The sequence below is a fragment of the Egretta garzetta genome, unplaced genomic scaffold, assembly GCF_000687185.1.
Source record: "Egretta garzetta isolate BGI_Z169 unplaced genomic scaffold, ASM68718v1 scaffold190, whole genome shotgun sequence".
NCBI lineage: Eukaryota > Metazoa > Chordata > Aves > Pelecaniformes > Ardeidae > Egretta > Egretta garzetta.
In genome coordinates, this window is record NW_009258272.1 from 2,706,551 (window position 1) to 2,722,885 (window position 16,335).

Sequence of the window (16,335 nt, forward strand, 5' to 3'; positions counted from 1 at the left end):
CTACAATGAAGAAAATAAACTCAATCCCAGCCGAAACCAGGACACCCATCTAAATCGTTAAAAAGCTGAAAGTTGCTGGACTTACGGAAGCCAACAAGGTCAGACCCTTCAGCTGTCAGTGGCGGCAAAACTAATGGGGGGAGACATCTTGCAGAGCAGATACGTGGAGCAAGAGACGGATCCTCCTGGCAGACACTAAGCAGCGCCAGCCCTTTGCAAAGGGGCAGATTTCTCATCAGCCACATCAGCTGTTGAGCAATTCCCAGACCTTCCCGTTGAGGAAGCAGCTCAGATGTGTCCTCCTGGCCATGCTGATGGGTTGCAGGCTCAGGGCAAGGCTGCTGAGGCCAAAACCCATCCAGCTGTGGGCAGTGGTGGAGCTGCTGCCTGTCTCGCTGGAGAGATCAGCCATGCTGATCTCGCTAAGCCAACACTTAATGCAGAGCCACACGGGGAGAGAGCTTTTGGCTCCTTGCTCGTTTGCTTTTCCCCTGTGCAAGGAGGAGAGAGACGGGGAGGTTGTGTGTGCAAGGGCTTGTTCTGGGTGATGATGCACCTAAGTGGCGTGACGCACCTACGTGACATGACTGGCGCAGGGCAGTAATAAGGCGATAGCAACTTCAAGATGGAAAGCGTTGGGTCAAACATTGTTGTATTTCATCGGCTTCCGTGCTGCTTGCCGTTGATGGGAGCAGTCCGTCAAACGAGGAGGCCTCCGGCAGTAAATGCAAAGAGCTTGGAGCCTGCTCCATCACGGGGAAGGGGCTGGCAGTGGACTCGGGTATTCTGGGCTCCGGTCCTGATGCAGCTGGATGTTACCTGGGTTTGAGTGGTGATGATGGCAGCTTCTGCACCCAGTCGTGTCTCCTAGCTCACACGCATTCACCTCCCGAGGGATCTGCTCGCTCTGGGTGTGGGCTTCCAGGAGCAAGTTGTGCCACAGTTGCAGGCAAGCAAGAGGCAGGTTGTGATTCTCTTCCCTTTCTCCAGCTGGGGATGTGTCAGCTTTTCATCCTCACCCTCTTGCTCTAAAACAGGGATTTTTGACTTTTCTTAAAACTTCTTGTAGAAAATCACCTTTAAGATTAGGTTAAGCATAGGTAATTTTAATCCCAAAGGGAATAATCTGTATATTTGCGAAGTTGTGTAAGGTGCTGAAAACTCAAGCTTTGCATGGGATTCCTCTTGCAGCCCCAACTCTGTAATTAAAGCATAAATCCAGCTTTGCATGCCTGCGTGCTGCCTGCTGCACAAGCACCAGGCGTTGCTGTGGGAACCGTAACTTTCCAAATTTGTTTTTACTCGGCACTCCATTTCAGCCTGTTCCCAACAGGCACTCTGGAGGCAGAAAGATCCACAGCCTACCGCAGGATTTCACCCACAGGAGACATGCTTTACTGGAATAAATAAATAGCTGCATAATGGGGCGTGGGGCAGGGAGGATAATAAAAGGTGATAAATGGGCAGCAAAGATGTCACCGGGACCCGGCACCTCGAGAGCCAGCAGCTGGGAGAGGCTGGGGAGCCTCTTGGGGTCCCTCTGCACGCCATGGGCTCTCCACCCGAGCTGCATTGCTTTTGCTGGCCAGAGCCACATGCCAGTGGTGGACCTGCTCCAGCAGCACGTCCCCCCGCTGGCTGCCTGCTCCGGGGCTCACCGGGGTGCAGGAGGGAGATCTCTGCTCCTGTCACTCGTGGCTTCTCCATCTCCCAGGCTCAAAGCAGGTTGCTGTGTCTTTCCTTTAGAAATGGCTTCAGGAGAGGATGGACTTCTTCTCTGCGATGGTGAACGTGATGCTGGGGGTGCTGATGATGGTGGGCACCGCTGCTAGGTGGTGTCACCGGGGCTGTGCGGACCGGAGGAGGGTTTTAGTGGTTGGGCGTTGTTTGGAGATGATTTGTAGGAAAATCAGGCTGGAATGGTCCAGCATTGGCAGAGCACAGTGCTGATGTGCACACGACTCTTGGGGCTGGAGGAAGGGTCCTGCTGTTGACACGAGCTCGAGCATGAGTGGTCTGGAGAGTCAAGTTATCAGTTGAACAGCTGAACTGAAACACCAGCAGCGACATGCTTTGGATTGCTGTGAAATAAGTTTGATGTTCTGGTGTGCTAATGGAGAACGGGAAAGCAGTGGCAGTCTCCGTTGAGACTTGCCTTTAGCTACCAGGGAGGCGCAGGACCCCCCGGCAGGCACGGAGGTGATGGCAGCACGGTGGTGGCATCTATTCATCTTCCTCCATCTATTTTGTACTTAAAAGAAACAAGCAGAGATTTTTTTGGTTGTTTAGGTTCTGCAACAGGTTTAAGTGGAGCAGGCAGATAGCTTTGGATGAACTGAATTCCTGTCTTAGGGTGAATAAACTATTCACTGGGAAGGAATCCCCTTCCCTGCCTCTGCTGGCTCCCGGGGAGCAGCACTGCTCCCACTGCCCGTGTCCTTCTGTCCGGCTGTCACTGCTGTCCCAGGTCTTAAAGTCTTAAAGCCCCATGTCCAGATGTCATTTGCTGGCTGCCACCATGGTCGTGCTGCAGCTGGGCTCCCTGCATGACACCACATGCCCGGTGGCACAGGCGCTAGCGGGGTTTGCAGCTCCTACTCCCAGCCACGGTTCCTGTGACAGCCACCACCCTTTGCCCAGCTCTCACTGTCCCCTCCCACGCTTTGGTGTCCCCAAATTGGGCATGACTAGGGAAGAGGTGCCCCAGCAGTGCCACCAAGGACCTCCCACAGCCATGCCGGCGTGGTGCCATGATCAGTATTCCAGTGCTGGGATCAAAGAGCTGCCAAGACAGAGCCCACGGCATTTTGCTGGCGTCAGCTAAGCCCCTTTCAACACCTCCCCATTACGGCGCAGGTGACTTCACCACCACACAGCCCCAGCCCCGCAGGAGAGAGGGAGCAGGGGCCACGGGATGGGGGGGTCGGTCCCAGCCCCACGGAGGGGTTTGGGGCAGGTTTTGTGGCTCTGTGCGAGGCTACGTGGAGGGGATGGTGCTGAGCACCACACTTGTAGGCACATCATGCCGATCCTGAGGAGCACAGTGTGTGCCCACAGGCGCTGCGGACCCAGTGCTGGCGTGATTTACCTCCCCGAAACACCTCAATTTAAATGCTAATTCTTCGTGAACCGAGGGGGTAAGGCAGCTATTGAATATTGTCAGGCTGTTTATTGCTGGTGCTGAAGGGGGGAGCACTGGGGACGCAGTGGGGAGGGACGGGCAGCACAGGGACAGGTCTTATCCACAGCATCGGGGCCGATGGAGGGATGGGGGCGATAGGTGTGGCCGCACTGGGATTCGGGGGGCACAGGCAGCTCCAGGTTGGTGCTCTCCTCTCTCCCCGTTCCAGCCACACATCGTTGCAAAGGGTGGTTGGGGAGCTGGAGGGGGCTCCAGGGCCCGGCAAAACCTGACCGGTGTCTCCTTTTTTATCCTGCCTCGTTATACAGGAGTGGGGCCTTGCTAAAATTAATGACCAGTAAATTTGGAGTAAGTAACTGCTGCTTCAGAGGGTTTGCATTAAGCCTTTATAATTCACTGGTGCCTGAGGTCATGGAGACACGTGGGGAGAGATTTACGGCGTGCTTACCTTCTCCAAAGTGGCTGTGGAAACAGGACACCCTCTTTTCTGTCTCCCAGTGACTCTAGATCAAATTTTTTTTGTGTGTGACGACAAGCTAAAAAGGAGCTATTTCTGAGTGTTCCCGTGTCAGATGCAGGCGCTGGGCTCTTGTGAGCGTGCAGCCACCGCAGCGGGAAAACTCCTCCGAGGAAAAGTTGGGTCAAAAGCTGGCACTAAATAACCTTAAATCCATCTTGTTCTCCCCAAGCCATTGCAGGACAGAAAGAAGTACGATTAATAAATTATTCTTGCCAGAGAAGGCATCCTCTCAGACTTGCATGGCAGAAAGCGCAGTCCTCGCATCGTCACTTTGCTGAACATAAGCACGCTGGATGATAATGTGATTAACGTTTGTAGCTGTGCCGGCTCAGATAAGGGTAATTAAATCTCACGCTTCAGGGCATCAGCTAATCACTTGTGGGGTCATTTTATTTTTTTTTTTTTACCCCTTCATGAATATATTTGCCCGGCTGCTGCAATGAAGGGTGTGCATCTGCTGTCCGTGGTGGATGGAGGCAGGAAGCCCCGTGCCAGCCACTGCTTGGATTTGCAGTGGGAGTTGTGCAGGAGCAAGGAGGGTCTCCGAAAGGGTGGGCGAGCAGAGTCCAGCCTCTGGGCCCCATCCTTCAGGAGCGAAGTGCAAAGGGAGGAAGCCACAGCTGGCTCAGGTGAGGAGAAGCTGCTCCTTCACCCAACAGTGTTGCTAACAGGACCATGAAATGAATGTGAGTCACCAACTGATCTTTCACTGCTGTGGGCCAAAATCCCACTGCGAGCATGGCCCTGGCTTTCAGTACCTCGGCAAGGGGATGCAGTGCCCCCGGGCTCAGCAGAATCGTGGCATGGACCAGGACCCAGCGGTGGTGGCCCCATCCAGGAGGACCACGGCACTCCGGCTGCTCCTGCGTTAGGCTCTCCTGCTCCCCCCAAAACCCCCTTTTGCTCAGGGGTGCTGTGGGATTCTGGTCCTTTTTGGAGGCTTCATGAGATGACGCCAGCACTGCGGCACACAGCAATACAGCCCTACGCTGCACCGTGCCACGGCTGTGCGGTGTGACCTTGGGTGTATTATTTAAGGTCAGATTCCCTGAAAACATCTCTAGGTTGTGTGTCTGGTTTCAGAAGGACAGGAGAACACCGGCACAGCGGGCTCTCGCCTGAGTCCTCCTCCCGGTGCCCGAGCAGCTGTTAATTGCTTTACCCCACCAGCACCCTGAGACGGGGGAGCTGCTCTCTGCTCCCCGTGTCACCCGAGGCCACGGGTACATTTTGTGACATTTTGTGACTCAGCCAAGGTTATGTGAGGTGTCCATCAAAGCCAGGATTTGGAACTCGGTTTAATCCAGGCGACAGCCTTCCTCCTCAGCCCACCCTGCCAGTGCAAGGGCTCAGTAAAGCCTGTGGCCATTTGACCTTTCCCAGCATCAAGACTCGTTTATCTGGAAGTCAGCTCCCTCCCGAGGCAGGGACGGGCTCTGGGTCAGCTGCTACTGCGGACCAGGGCTGCAAGGGAGAAACAGTATTTCCGTGTGTAATGACTCAGTATCTGCAAAATGCCCCAAGAGACGTTCAGATCCCCACCAGGAGAGCGCTGGGAGTCGACGAGTGGATTCGATGTGCATCGTGCTGGAGAAAGCAGCAAGCTCGCTGCTCCTGCGAGTATCGGGCATCTGCTCCGTGAGTGCTGGCGGGGGGCAGAAGAAGAGACAGAGGAGGATGTTGCGGGGCTAGCAGGCGGGTTTGCTGGGCTCTCTCCTGATCCCATTGGAATAAACCTGGCTCCACGGCCGGTAGGAACCTCGAGGTCATGAAGGCATGGCTTGGAAACAGCATGGACCCCCAGGTGCCGGTGGCTCGGCCGTGCCCCAGACGGAGGCACGTGTGGCAGCACGTGCATAGGGATGCTGTCACATCCCTCCCCTCCTCTGCGTCCCCACCCCTCGCACAGAGCCCGATGCCTTTGATCAGAGCTTCTAGAGAGCACAAAAGCCTGGTAGAAACTCTTTTTTTGTGCCTCTACGGTGAGCAGCGCTGCGAGCCGCAGGGTTATTAATAGGGAGCAGTGGAAAAGGAGCTACAGCCCTCTGCCGGCTGCGGCTCTGCAGCACATGGCCCCCCGCGCCCGCTGGGCAGGCCGCGGGCAGCAGCCACCTGGCACGAGGGGTTTTGGGTGTCCCCATCGCCCACCCTCCAGGTTTGCCTTCCTGCACCCACGGAAGCAGCGGGGGCTCGGTGCAGTGCCAGCTGGCAGGGCTCTGCGGGGGGGCTGCTCCCCTCCGTGGGGCTTTGGCCAACCCCTGTTTTGGGGTGGCAAGGGGGCTGGGGAGGGAGGGAGGAGGTGCAGGAAGGGTTTGGTTGAAACAATGCCTTGGGGAACTGCTCCTGAAGCCCTGCCTTGTACCACTGCTCCCTTCCGTTACGGGAGCGCGTTGTGGGCACGCGCCGGTGTGTACGCCCGTGCCTTCACTCGCACTTGCCCCTTGTTTTTCCTCCACCTTTCAACTGTGGAGCAGTTAAAGCAAATGGCATTACAGCAAGTGGCACCGCAGAGCACAGCTTTTCGGTAAATACCTTTTCATAGAGGCATCAGCTCTGAGCAGCAGCCGCTGCCTGCGGGTTCCCCTCGCACCGGCATGCATCTCCTCCAGCTTCCCCCTCCTTAGCTGCCCGTGCATGGACTGGCAGCCCCCAGGGCTGTCCTGCCACCCAGATGAGCTGCGTCGTGCCCAGGGACATGTGGTCTGTGGGCTCCTGGCATGGATGGGGGTCGATGAGATGGTCCGGGTGGGTTTGCGGGGGGAGAAGGAGATGCTGCTTATTTGCATCTCCTGTGCGCCATACTCGGGTGCTGGGCACAAGGTTAGCACAGTCTTCTGGTGTCTGCCATGCCACGTGTTTCTGTCCACCATGGCTGAGCTTGTCTGGCACCGCCGGGTCTGTCCCCTTGTGCAGGGCGGTGGGAGAGCGCTTGGGAAGGTGCCACCAGCCAGTGTCATTGTCCCTCCTGGTCCTCTCAGAGATGGGATGTGGGGTGGGAAAGGCTTCTGGTGTGACCTGCCTGGCCCTCGTGCTCACCCTCAGGTGCAGGGCTGACCCATTGGGGGGGATGGTCCCCATGCCCCAGGGTGGCAGCCGGCTCAGCGCAGCTGCATCCCGCTTTCCCAGTGTGGCATCGCGCCTCTCTGGGGCTTTGGGATTTGGTAGCACTGATGCTTTTCTCCCTTTTCTGCTGAGGCAGAGCAGCAGAGATGCCAACACGCTCCTTCCCATGTTCCCTACCGACTTGCCTAATTTTGCAGCCCCTGCTTCCCACCACCCACACAGCTCCCAGCTCCGGCAGTAATTGCAGTTCCCCATTTGCATCGCTAAGACAGCAAAGGGCTCAGAATAGCAAAGCACGGCTCTGCCATGGGGATCCCGCGCCTGGCGTGATCAATAGGAGATTTGTGAGCACATGTGTGAGCGAGAGGCTTTTCCCCTCAGACAAATAAATCACTTTTTCTCCAGCAGTGCCTGAAGTGAAGCTCCTGAGACGCAATCAGGTGCCGGCAGCTTTGAGATGGGGTGCAGCGTGACGGCAGGCTGGTGGCAGGGCTGCCTGCGCAGCCGTACTCGGTCCCACTTGTGTGTCCCCTCCTGCACCTGCTCATCCCAGTGCTGCTCGCCCACCTCGGGGCCAGGAGCATCCCCAGGCTGGTTGCATTGGTCTACAGCCTCCTGCTTGCCACCAGTACAGGTTGCACTGGCCATATCCTGACCCTGGAGCAGCAGGAGGGCCCCGGGGAAGTGCTCCACCAGTCCGGCATCTCGCTGCAGCGGGACCCTTGGAGGGGGCCAAGGTGTCCCCACTCACGAGATGATCATGGGATGATGGAGCATCCCTCCCAGAGATGAACTGCAGGGGGTGAAACCAGGGAAGGGGGTTGAACCCTTCAGCTGTTTAAAAGAAAATCTATTATGAAAAATGCAGCTGGCGCAGGTGGTGCCAGCCTGAGCCTCCCCCCAGCTCCTGGTCCTGACCTGATTTTGCAGGAAGCTCCCTTTTTTCTGCTCAGCTGCCCTTTTGTCTCCGCACCCGGAGGACACAGAGCCTCCTGGCCTATATTTTGGCTCTAAGATCAATATTTAAAATCCCCCCTCCTGTTTCCTTTGCGCAGGCGTGAGGCGTTTCGCTTGCCGGGGGAGGCTCGTCTCCCAGAGACCTGTCTGTTCACCATTTCAAACAATTTCCCCAGTATCGTTGTTCTAGAAACAATTCATTAGGGGCCTATTATACAATGTTATACCTGCCAAGGTTAGAAAAGATCCTGCATGTGTGGCAAAATCGTACCACGAGCTGCACACGCCGGCTTTTTTTTTTTTGATGTCTGTCTATAAATGTACCTTTTCCTCCTTTTGGAGAGTCGGTCATCCGGAGGCAAAGCCATGGGGGCAAGGATGGTGCCTGGGATGGGGAGCCCTAGCAGGGCTTGTTCTGGTGCTTGGTCATGGTCCTGTACTGGGAAGATTCTGCAGGCGGTGGAAAGGGGCAGCTTTGGGGTGTAGCAGCCATTCCTCTCTCCTTGCTGCTGTCTGCCCCCTCTCCAGTGGGACACTTTCAAAATCTGGGCTAAAACCAGCGCCAGGGTTCCCAATCTAAGAGCGGTCCTATGACACCAGAGAGCTAACAGAGCCATCGTCCCCAGGGAGCTCATTAAGCATCACCTTGGAGGGCTGCAGAGCCAGGGGCAGCTAGCAGCAGGGGCTGCAAACCCCTGTTAGGTCTCTTGCTTGCAGGAGATGTTGCTTGCCCTCCTGAGCCATCCGTCCCCATGCCGCTGGGGCGGCTCAGCCCCCTTGCCCGGCCGTGGCCTGCATCGTTGCTTTGCAGTTGTCTTTTTCTCTCTGCAGGGAGAATAACTTCATCAAGGACTTCCCGCAGCTGGCCGATGGCCTCATGGTGATCCCGCTGCCCGTGGAGGAGCAGTGCCGCGGCGTCCTCTCGGAGCCCCTTCCCGACCTCCAGCTTCTCACCGGTACGAGCTGCCTCACAGCACAAGCCCCTTCTCCCACCCTGGATCCCAGCGTGGTCCCCAAGGGGCATCAGCACCCCCAGCATCCCGGGGTCCTTCACAGCTTCCCTCCTGCATCCCTTGGGTGGAAATAGCGTACAGGCTGTGTGAGCCTGCCGCGGCACAGCAAGGCAGCATCCCCATCCCCACGAGCTGCTGGCAGCCACCGTGTGCCACCGCAGTGCTGGTCCTGCCAGCGCCCTGGGGACCCCATGGCATGACCGCCGGAGGAGGTTACCATCCCTGCTGCCCTCCCATTTCTCACCCCTGCGGCGTGTAGCAAAGCAACCGCTCAGTGTGAGCATTAAGCGTTCCCTGGAACGTGGCCGCTGGGTCAGCAGGGGCTGAGCGCTGGCTTTTCCTTTGCAGGGGACATCAAGTATGACGAGGCGATGGGCTACCCCATGGTGCAGCACTGGCGGGTCAGGAGCAACCTCTACAGGGTGAAGCTCAGCTCCATCACCCTCTCTGCAGGTGAGGGTTTCTATCTCGCCAGCATTTCCCACCTCCAGGTTCTGCTCAGTCAATAACTCACGCTCCCAGTGCTTCTGCAGAGGCAAGCAGAGAGATGTTCCTTCTTTTTACAGGGGGGAAACTGAGGCAAGGAGTTGTGTGGCTTGGTCGCACAAACCAAGAGCTGGGGTCAGAGCCAGCATCAAGCTAATAAGCAACACTGCGGGGAGGATTCACATGGGGGTGGCTGCATATACGTGTATGTAAGACCAACAGTCAGTTCTTGAAAAAATGTGGTTTCAGAAGGACCCAAAGCACTTGTAAATGCGTGTCGTATAAGGCAGGGAGTCGCAGATGAAGAAGGGGCGGGCAGGAGGATCCTGGAAACGTCAAAACATTTCACTTCCAGGTTTTTATAGCTACACATTTTGTTTCAGAAATGCTGAAACATTTTGTTGCGACCTGAAATGTTTTGCCTTTTCATTTCAAAACAGCGGGGTTTTTTATTTAAAAATTAACCTGTTTTTAAATGGGGAAAGAGAAAAAAGAAGAGTCAGTGCAGACAGGCTGCACAGCCCCGGAACAAAATAAACTGCTCAGAGCCAAACAAAATATTCGGGTTCAGCTCAAAATGAATTCTCCTAGCTTCTTTATCAAACCAGCCTTCTCCTTCAGTAAGCCAACCAAGCAGCCTGATAACCTCATTTGGGTGACAGTTAATGACGTATTTTCTTGCAGCATGTTTTCAGTTCCACCGCTGAACCAAAGCGATGATACCAGCCAGCTCTAAATGACGCCAAGGTGCTGTGCAGTCACCAGCACCTCCAGGATATTTCCTCTCCATAGAGCAGTAAGGGTCCTTGCCCTTGCCCCACGACAGCAGTCCCCGCTGTCTGCACGGGCGCTGCGGGGCTTTGCTCAAGAGATGCTCTGACCCTTGTGCCCCACCAGAGCAGCCATCAGCCCAGCACCGTGTGTCCCCCGGGCTGTCTCCAGCTTTCCTGAAATAGTTACGGGTTGTGCAGGGTATTTACACGGGGGATGGTCTGCAGTGCAATCTAATAAATTACGCCAGGAGAACATCTCTGGGTACGGTTAGTGCAAAGCAAAGGCCAAGCACATCCTCTGGGGAGAGCGTTGATGATGTCCCAGCAGCCTGCAAACTGAGGTGGAGCTGGTGGGAGGGTGTTTGTGTGTGTGTGTATGTGTGTCTGCGCCCACATGCGTTCATATGTACAACCCTACAAATTGATTTGAGACATCTCTTAGGGAGAAGAATCATAGAAGGATGCCAGAGCCTCAGCCCAAGGTAAATAGCAGGTTGTGGATTCCAAAGGATCATGTAGACCCTGGAGGCAAGAGAGGAGGAACTGCGCTTTGCACCCACGTGGGGACTTGTATGCCTTGAGCAGGGGATCTTCTGGGCCTCCTTCCCCCTGTGGCTGTGGCTGGGGGGGTTGGCCTGACGCACCGCCGGAAACCTGCCTCCCTCCCACAGGCTTTGCAAACATCCTGAAGATCCTGAACAAGGACAGCAGCCGGGAGGAGCTGCTCTCCTTCATCCAGCAGTTTGGCTCCCACTACATCATGGAGGCGCTGTACGGCTCCGAGTTCAGCTGCACCATCCACTTCCCCAGCAAGAAGGTCCAGCAGCAGCTCTGGCTCCAGTACCAGAAAGGTAAGGAGGGCAGTGGGAACGGGCAGTGGCACAAACACCAGTATTAATTCGTGCTGTTTGCCATCCATCAGCCCCTCTCCCTCGTGCATGCACCATCACTGTACCAGTTAGTGGGCACAGACAGGAGGCTTGCACCAAACTGAGTGCCCAGCAGTGGGAGATGGTGGCCGTGGCCATGGGCAGCGTCCCTGGGCCAGGTGAACCCATCCTGCCTGCTCCTGCCCCTCGGCTGCCGCACTCTGGCTCTATCCTGCCCCAGAGGGTCCCTTTTCACTGCCTGCCCCCAGCTCCACCGCAGGGGCCCCCGCACGCCAGGGGTGCTCGGGGTTGGGTGATGGAGATGTGACATAATTGAGCTGTCTCAGAATGGCTTCATTTTATTGCTTGTGACAATGACGGTCTTTAAGGAAGTGTATTAAATCAATAGCAGACTCATTGTGCTACACCATAAATAATGAGACACATCATTAAACAGGGCAATAAACTTCAGGACTTTGAAGTAATACAATTAGGTTATGTTTATAAAAACTCCCTTATCACTGTAGCCTTCCATTTGCCAATTCATCTCCCTCCTCCGGGGAGCTGGGGATATTCCCCAGGTCGGATATTTTTCCATTGAAAAACATCGGTGGTGTTTCATAGGGCCCGTCATAGGGCTGTCGGTAATGGAGGTTGTAAGGGCTCTTTGCATCCTGCCCCACGGGCGCTGCCGAGAGCGGCCTCGTTTGGTGCCAGCCAGCAGACGGAGGTGTGCGCCCGCCCGCCGCCTCCATCGCTTTCCGCTCATTTTTTTCCTCTGTCTTCTCCATGCAGCTCATCGTGTAAGCGTATTTATAACACCCTGTACTTATTTGTTTGGGTTTTAAGTAGTGATAAATGAAGTTTGCCGTAGTAGTGCCCCTGTTTAGCAGGAGAAAGTGCCATGGAGGTGTGTTGTTTACATACTCGCGATGTTATTAATCATTCGTGCATGCTCCCTGCAATCCCTGTGCAAGCGTGTTGGTGGGGAGCAGACCCGGAGTGGCTCCATGGTCCCGAGATGCCGGGTGGGAACGAGGGGCGAATGGTGCAGTCTGAGCCTGGCGTGAGCATCACCACTGTTTCACAGTGCTGGGGCAAGAGGGGAGATCAACGGTGGCAAAACTTGATCCAGCAGTGAAATATCTCCCTTTTCTGAGCCCCCCACCTTCTCCCCAGCCGGGGGCAGCAGTGGTTCCCAGGGCTCAACCACAAAGCCCCACGGTGGCACAGGGCCTGACAGCGAGCAGTGCCTCGCTGACAAAATAATTTCCTTTTTAGTCCCTGGTATGCAGCTGGCCGAGGCGGGCTGCCTCACTCCCCACCCAGCTCCTGCCCGTGCCCCTGGAGCTGTGCCCACCCCATGCCACTCAACGGGCTGCGCTGGCATGCTGGGGCATCCGAGGCATCCTTCCCCACCGCCCATGGGGCACCAGAGCACTCGTGGGACCCCAGGGATCCTCCGAGGCTTTTTCTTGTAACACCTGGGCATAAGCATTTAATTTCTGACCGTGCAGCATTTAGACACCGGGTGCTGGCTCTGACCTTGTTCTTAGTGTGCGGCTCCGTCTGTGGCTTCGGTAGCCGGTGGGGTCGGTGAGATTGAACTTCAGGGCCATTTGTTCTGCAGAGGGGACCAGTGTTGTACTTAGCTCTTTGATGGACAGAAAATGCTCTTGGAAGGACATCGGGGATGTTCAGGGCTCTTGCCGGTACCGGGGGAGATCGGTGTTGTGGGCAGAGAAGAAGGTGTGATGGGAAACCCAGGGCTCTCTCCTGGAGAAACCCCAGTTAGCTAAGAGAAAGAGCTTGCTGTTTATGGTAGATGGATTTTATTCCCAGCTTCTCCACTCATTTACCCTCATTTTGCCAGTGACATAAGGAGGATCTGAACAAATGGCTCCAGCTAGACAGTTCTGGATGCCTTCTCCACTCGGGCGCTGGCCCACCAGGCTCCCCCCTGGTAGCCAGCCCATTTCCGAACTGCTCCGAGAGCACACATATGCATCATCTCTAATAAATACAAACATAAGGCCAGGATAACCATAATTTGTTAGCGAACAAAGCAGGTCAGAAGAGGAGGGGGAGAGGAGAGTCTCGAGCTAATTGGCACAGCACCAAAAATGATAAAAATGCACATTGCGGCGTGTTTGCAGCATCACACAAAATTATTTTAATATTTTAATCAACTTCATAAATCAATCGGCGGGCCTCAGGAGGAGGCCTCCGCCAATAAAGCACACAATCTGCGCATCGAGCCCTAATTGAAAACATGGTCTCGAAGACGAGCCCGCGCCGCTGGCAGCCGGACTCCTTGTAAAGCTCCGGGCCAGGCGCTGGCTCCCTGCCGGGGCTGGAGCAGCCCGAACGCTGCGCTCGCAGCCGGCACGGCAGCCCGTGATGTGGGGCGATGTCAGCAGAGTGCTTCCTTCAGCCAAACGGAGGAGAAAGCGATCCGGCTCTCACCAGGGACAGCAGAAAGTTGGTGCCTTCTTGCTGCCAGGACCCACCGCCCTGCTGGGACGGGTGAGATGCAGGCAGCACCGGCATTTGCAGTCTGCTCTGCCTATAGAAATGCAAAATGTTCCCTGTCCTCTTGCAAGTGGATATGGGGAGTGCTGGGGGAAGGCGAGGTGAGGGAGCTGCCCACCCTTGTTCCTAAGGATTTGCAGGAGTGAATCCTGCAAACGAGAGTGCCAGAGGCACGGCTGCCCGGCTGCGTGGCTGGGGCACACCAAGCACCGCGCTCCTTTCAGGGCAGACATGGAAACATCCTCCAGGCTCCCCCCTTAGGACCTGCGTTAGCCCGTGAGCAAACCAAACCGAACCCCGATTTTATTTCATGCAGAGTGATTAAAAGCCTGTGTTTTGGACTGCTTGCTCTGGCTCTGTGCAGCCAAGCAGCGCATTAACTCATCGGGGTGGCCTCGGAGCAGGGACCTTGAGATTGACCCAGCCATTGATTGGTGCCACCAAGAGCCCGCATTGGTTTCTCCCCCGTCGAAGCCAGCATTTAACGCTGACGGCACCTCATTAAGTTCACACCAACTGTATGAGCATCTTCGTTTGGCAGCTGGGGCAAACGCGACACCCTTGGCGACACCCTTTGAGTGTAAGAATGTGCTGGGTCTGGCCAGATGGAGTGAACTGGCGTTGTCGCAGCCCCTGTGGTGCTGTGCTTTGGATTTGTGGCTAAACTGGTGTTGGTAACACCCCAGCGTGTTGGCTGCTGCTGAGTGGTGCTTGCGCAGTGTCCGGGCTTCTTCTCTTTCCCACTCTGTCCCTGCAGTGAATAGGTTGGGGTGGGCAAGAGGTTGGGAGGGGACACAGCCAGGACAGCTGACCCAAACTGGGCTATTCCGCACCATCTAAAGTCATGCTCAGCAATAAAACTGGAGGTAGAGGACGGGGGTCAACCCACCACAGACACTCACAAAATGTACAGGAGGAAAGAGAGTGATCCCTCCATCCAGCAAATCCAGCTGCCAGGGACCGCTCCTGGCCCTCCTGAGGGTTTATCAGAGACCTGGTTGCTCTGCAGCCCTTTGGTCTGTCTGGGTGAGGAGGAGGAGGAGAGCTTGGTTAGGGGAAGAGAAGAGCTGCTCTGATAGCAAAATCTGACAGCCCCGGTGGGATTTCCCCAGGAGCTGTTCTAGCTTGCTTGTTCCCATTGCGATAGACAAAATGCAGAACAAATGTCTGTAAGTGCTCCGGCATTTAGAGAAAATGGAGATGTTATCAGCAGTAATGCGGAGGGTCTCGTCTTGTCAAGCATTTGAGTGACAACTCTTTTCCTTCACACGGTGCGGACTAACTGAGCCTCAGCATGGGAAACTTCTGTTCTCCAGCTGGGAAAAGTTGGGAAAAGGTGTGGTGTGCCGGGGGTGTGCTGCCACGGAGGAGCGGGACCGCCAAGGACCTGGGAGACGCATCAGCGGGGGAGCGCGGAGGGGTGCTGGTGGGCTCGGGCTGTGCTGTGGGGGGGCGGAGGAGGTTCAGAGGGTTTCACCACCCAGCTGGAGGGCTGCAGTAGTGCTGTAGGTCCGCCGTGAGTGAAATGTTTGGTTTTCTTGCATTTCCTACGGTCTCGAGAGAGAGAGTCTCTTTGGCTGAGGTTACCTGGCCACGCTGGACGCTCGGCAAGCTGAGCTCTGAAAGTGCCTGCTACAGATGTGGAAGATGTTCCCTCGCAGTGACTCCTCTTATGCTAAATTAGCCCATGGAGGGGCTGTGCCCTGCCAGGTCCTATCCCATTCCCTAAGGCTTTCTGCCCACCAGCCTTCCCAGTACTTCTTTCTCTTCTCTTGGACCGTATGTTGCTGTTGTATTTACCTTTATGAGGTTGCAGTTTTCAGGCTTTCTTGTGAACGCAGCAGTTTAGACAAAAGATCTTCACCAAATCCAAGCCACTTCAAGTGTACAGCCTCGAGCTCTGCTGGAACAGCAGTCCCTGTTCTTCAGAGCAGGGTCACTGGATCCCTTCTGTCCTCTCAAGGTCTCAGTCATCTCCCTTCAGGTCTGGTACCGCCATAACACAATTAAGATTGAACTAGTCCACTGGAACCTTTAGTTTTCATTTCCTAGACACAATCAGGTGCATTAAGAAAGCTGTAAGGCAAGCTTTGCGTCTATTAAAGGAGATAATGGCTCTCCCTTATACCTGCTTGGTCCGAAGTAAAGCGCATAGAATTTCCCTGTCCTTGAGATCTGTTCCTATAAACAACCACTCTATTACTGTTGTAACACTCTTGCTGCTTGCGGTTTCTGTCATTATATTTATTTCAAAACCTCAGATTTTGACATTTTGTTCGGAGGAGGAAAAAACAATCTAGCTGGTTGCCGTGAAATTTAGTTTAGACTAAAATATGTGCTGTGACTCAGTCTGCTAAATGACCTTACGCACTGCTCGTTGTAATCCAAAATTGCCAGGCAAGTAGAGTAATTAGTTGTGCAAAATGAAATAACTTTAAATCCTCGCATTGAGTAATGACCCAGAAAAATCACTTAAGCTATACAACAGAAAAGACTTGAAGCATCTGGCTTTATTTTTACTTTTGTAGCTATGCCCCCTTTGATTAAGAAAGAGCTTCTCCCCCTCATCCCTTTAGAAACCCCAGCTGCCGGTTGCTGCCCAGAACAAAATATTCGCGGCTTAGTTGCCGCTACCCTAAGAAATCATAACTTCTCGTAAAATGGCAGGGCGAGTCTAACAGCAGCGGCACGGCGGTTGTTCTGCAAGGTTTGTGTATGTTTGACAAACCAGCAACTTGTATCTGCTTGAAGAGCTGCTTCATATCTGTGTGAACACTGTGTTCAGGGTTGGGCCCCTCTCTACAGGAGAGACGTTGCGTTGCTGGAACCTGTCCAGAGAAGGGCAAGGGAGCTGGGGAGGGGTCTGGAGCCCCAGGCTGCTGGGGAGCGGCTGGGGGAGCTGGGGGTGTTAATCCTGGAGCAGAGGAGGCTGAGGGGAGCCCTTATCACTCCCTACAACTGCCTGACAGGAGGGGGGAGC

General features: G+C 55.1%; 1 protein-coding gene across 1 annotated transcript in view; it reads left to right on the top strand.

The window, feature by feature from the left end:
• Positions 1-16,335, top strand: part of ASTN2 (astrotactin 2) — a 315,089-nt gene that overhangs the window by 175,107 nt on the left and 123,647 nt on the right. Inside the window, 3 exon segments of the mRNA XM_035890105.1 lie at positions 8,514-8,638; positions 9,044-9,148; positions 10,626-10,805. Of these exon segments, the coding sequence (XP_035745998.1) occupies positions 8,514-8,638; positions 9,044-9,148; positions 10,626-10,805 (410 nt within the window).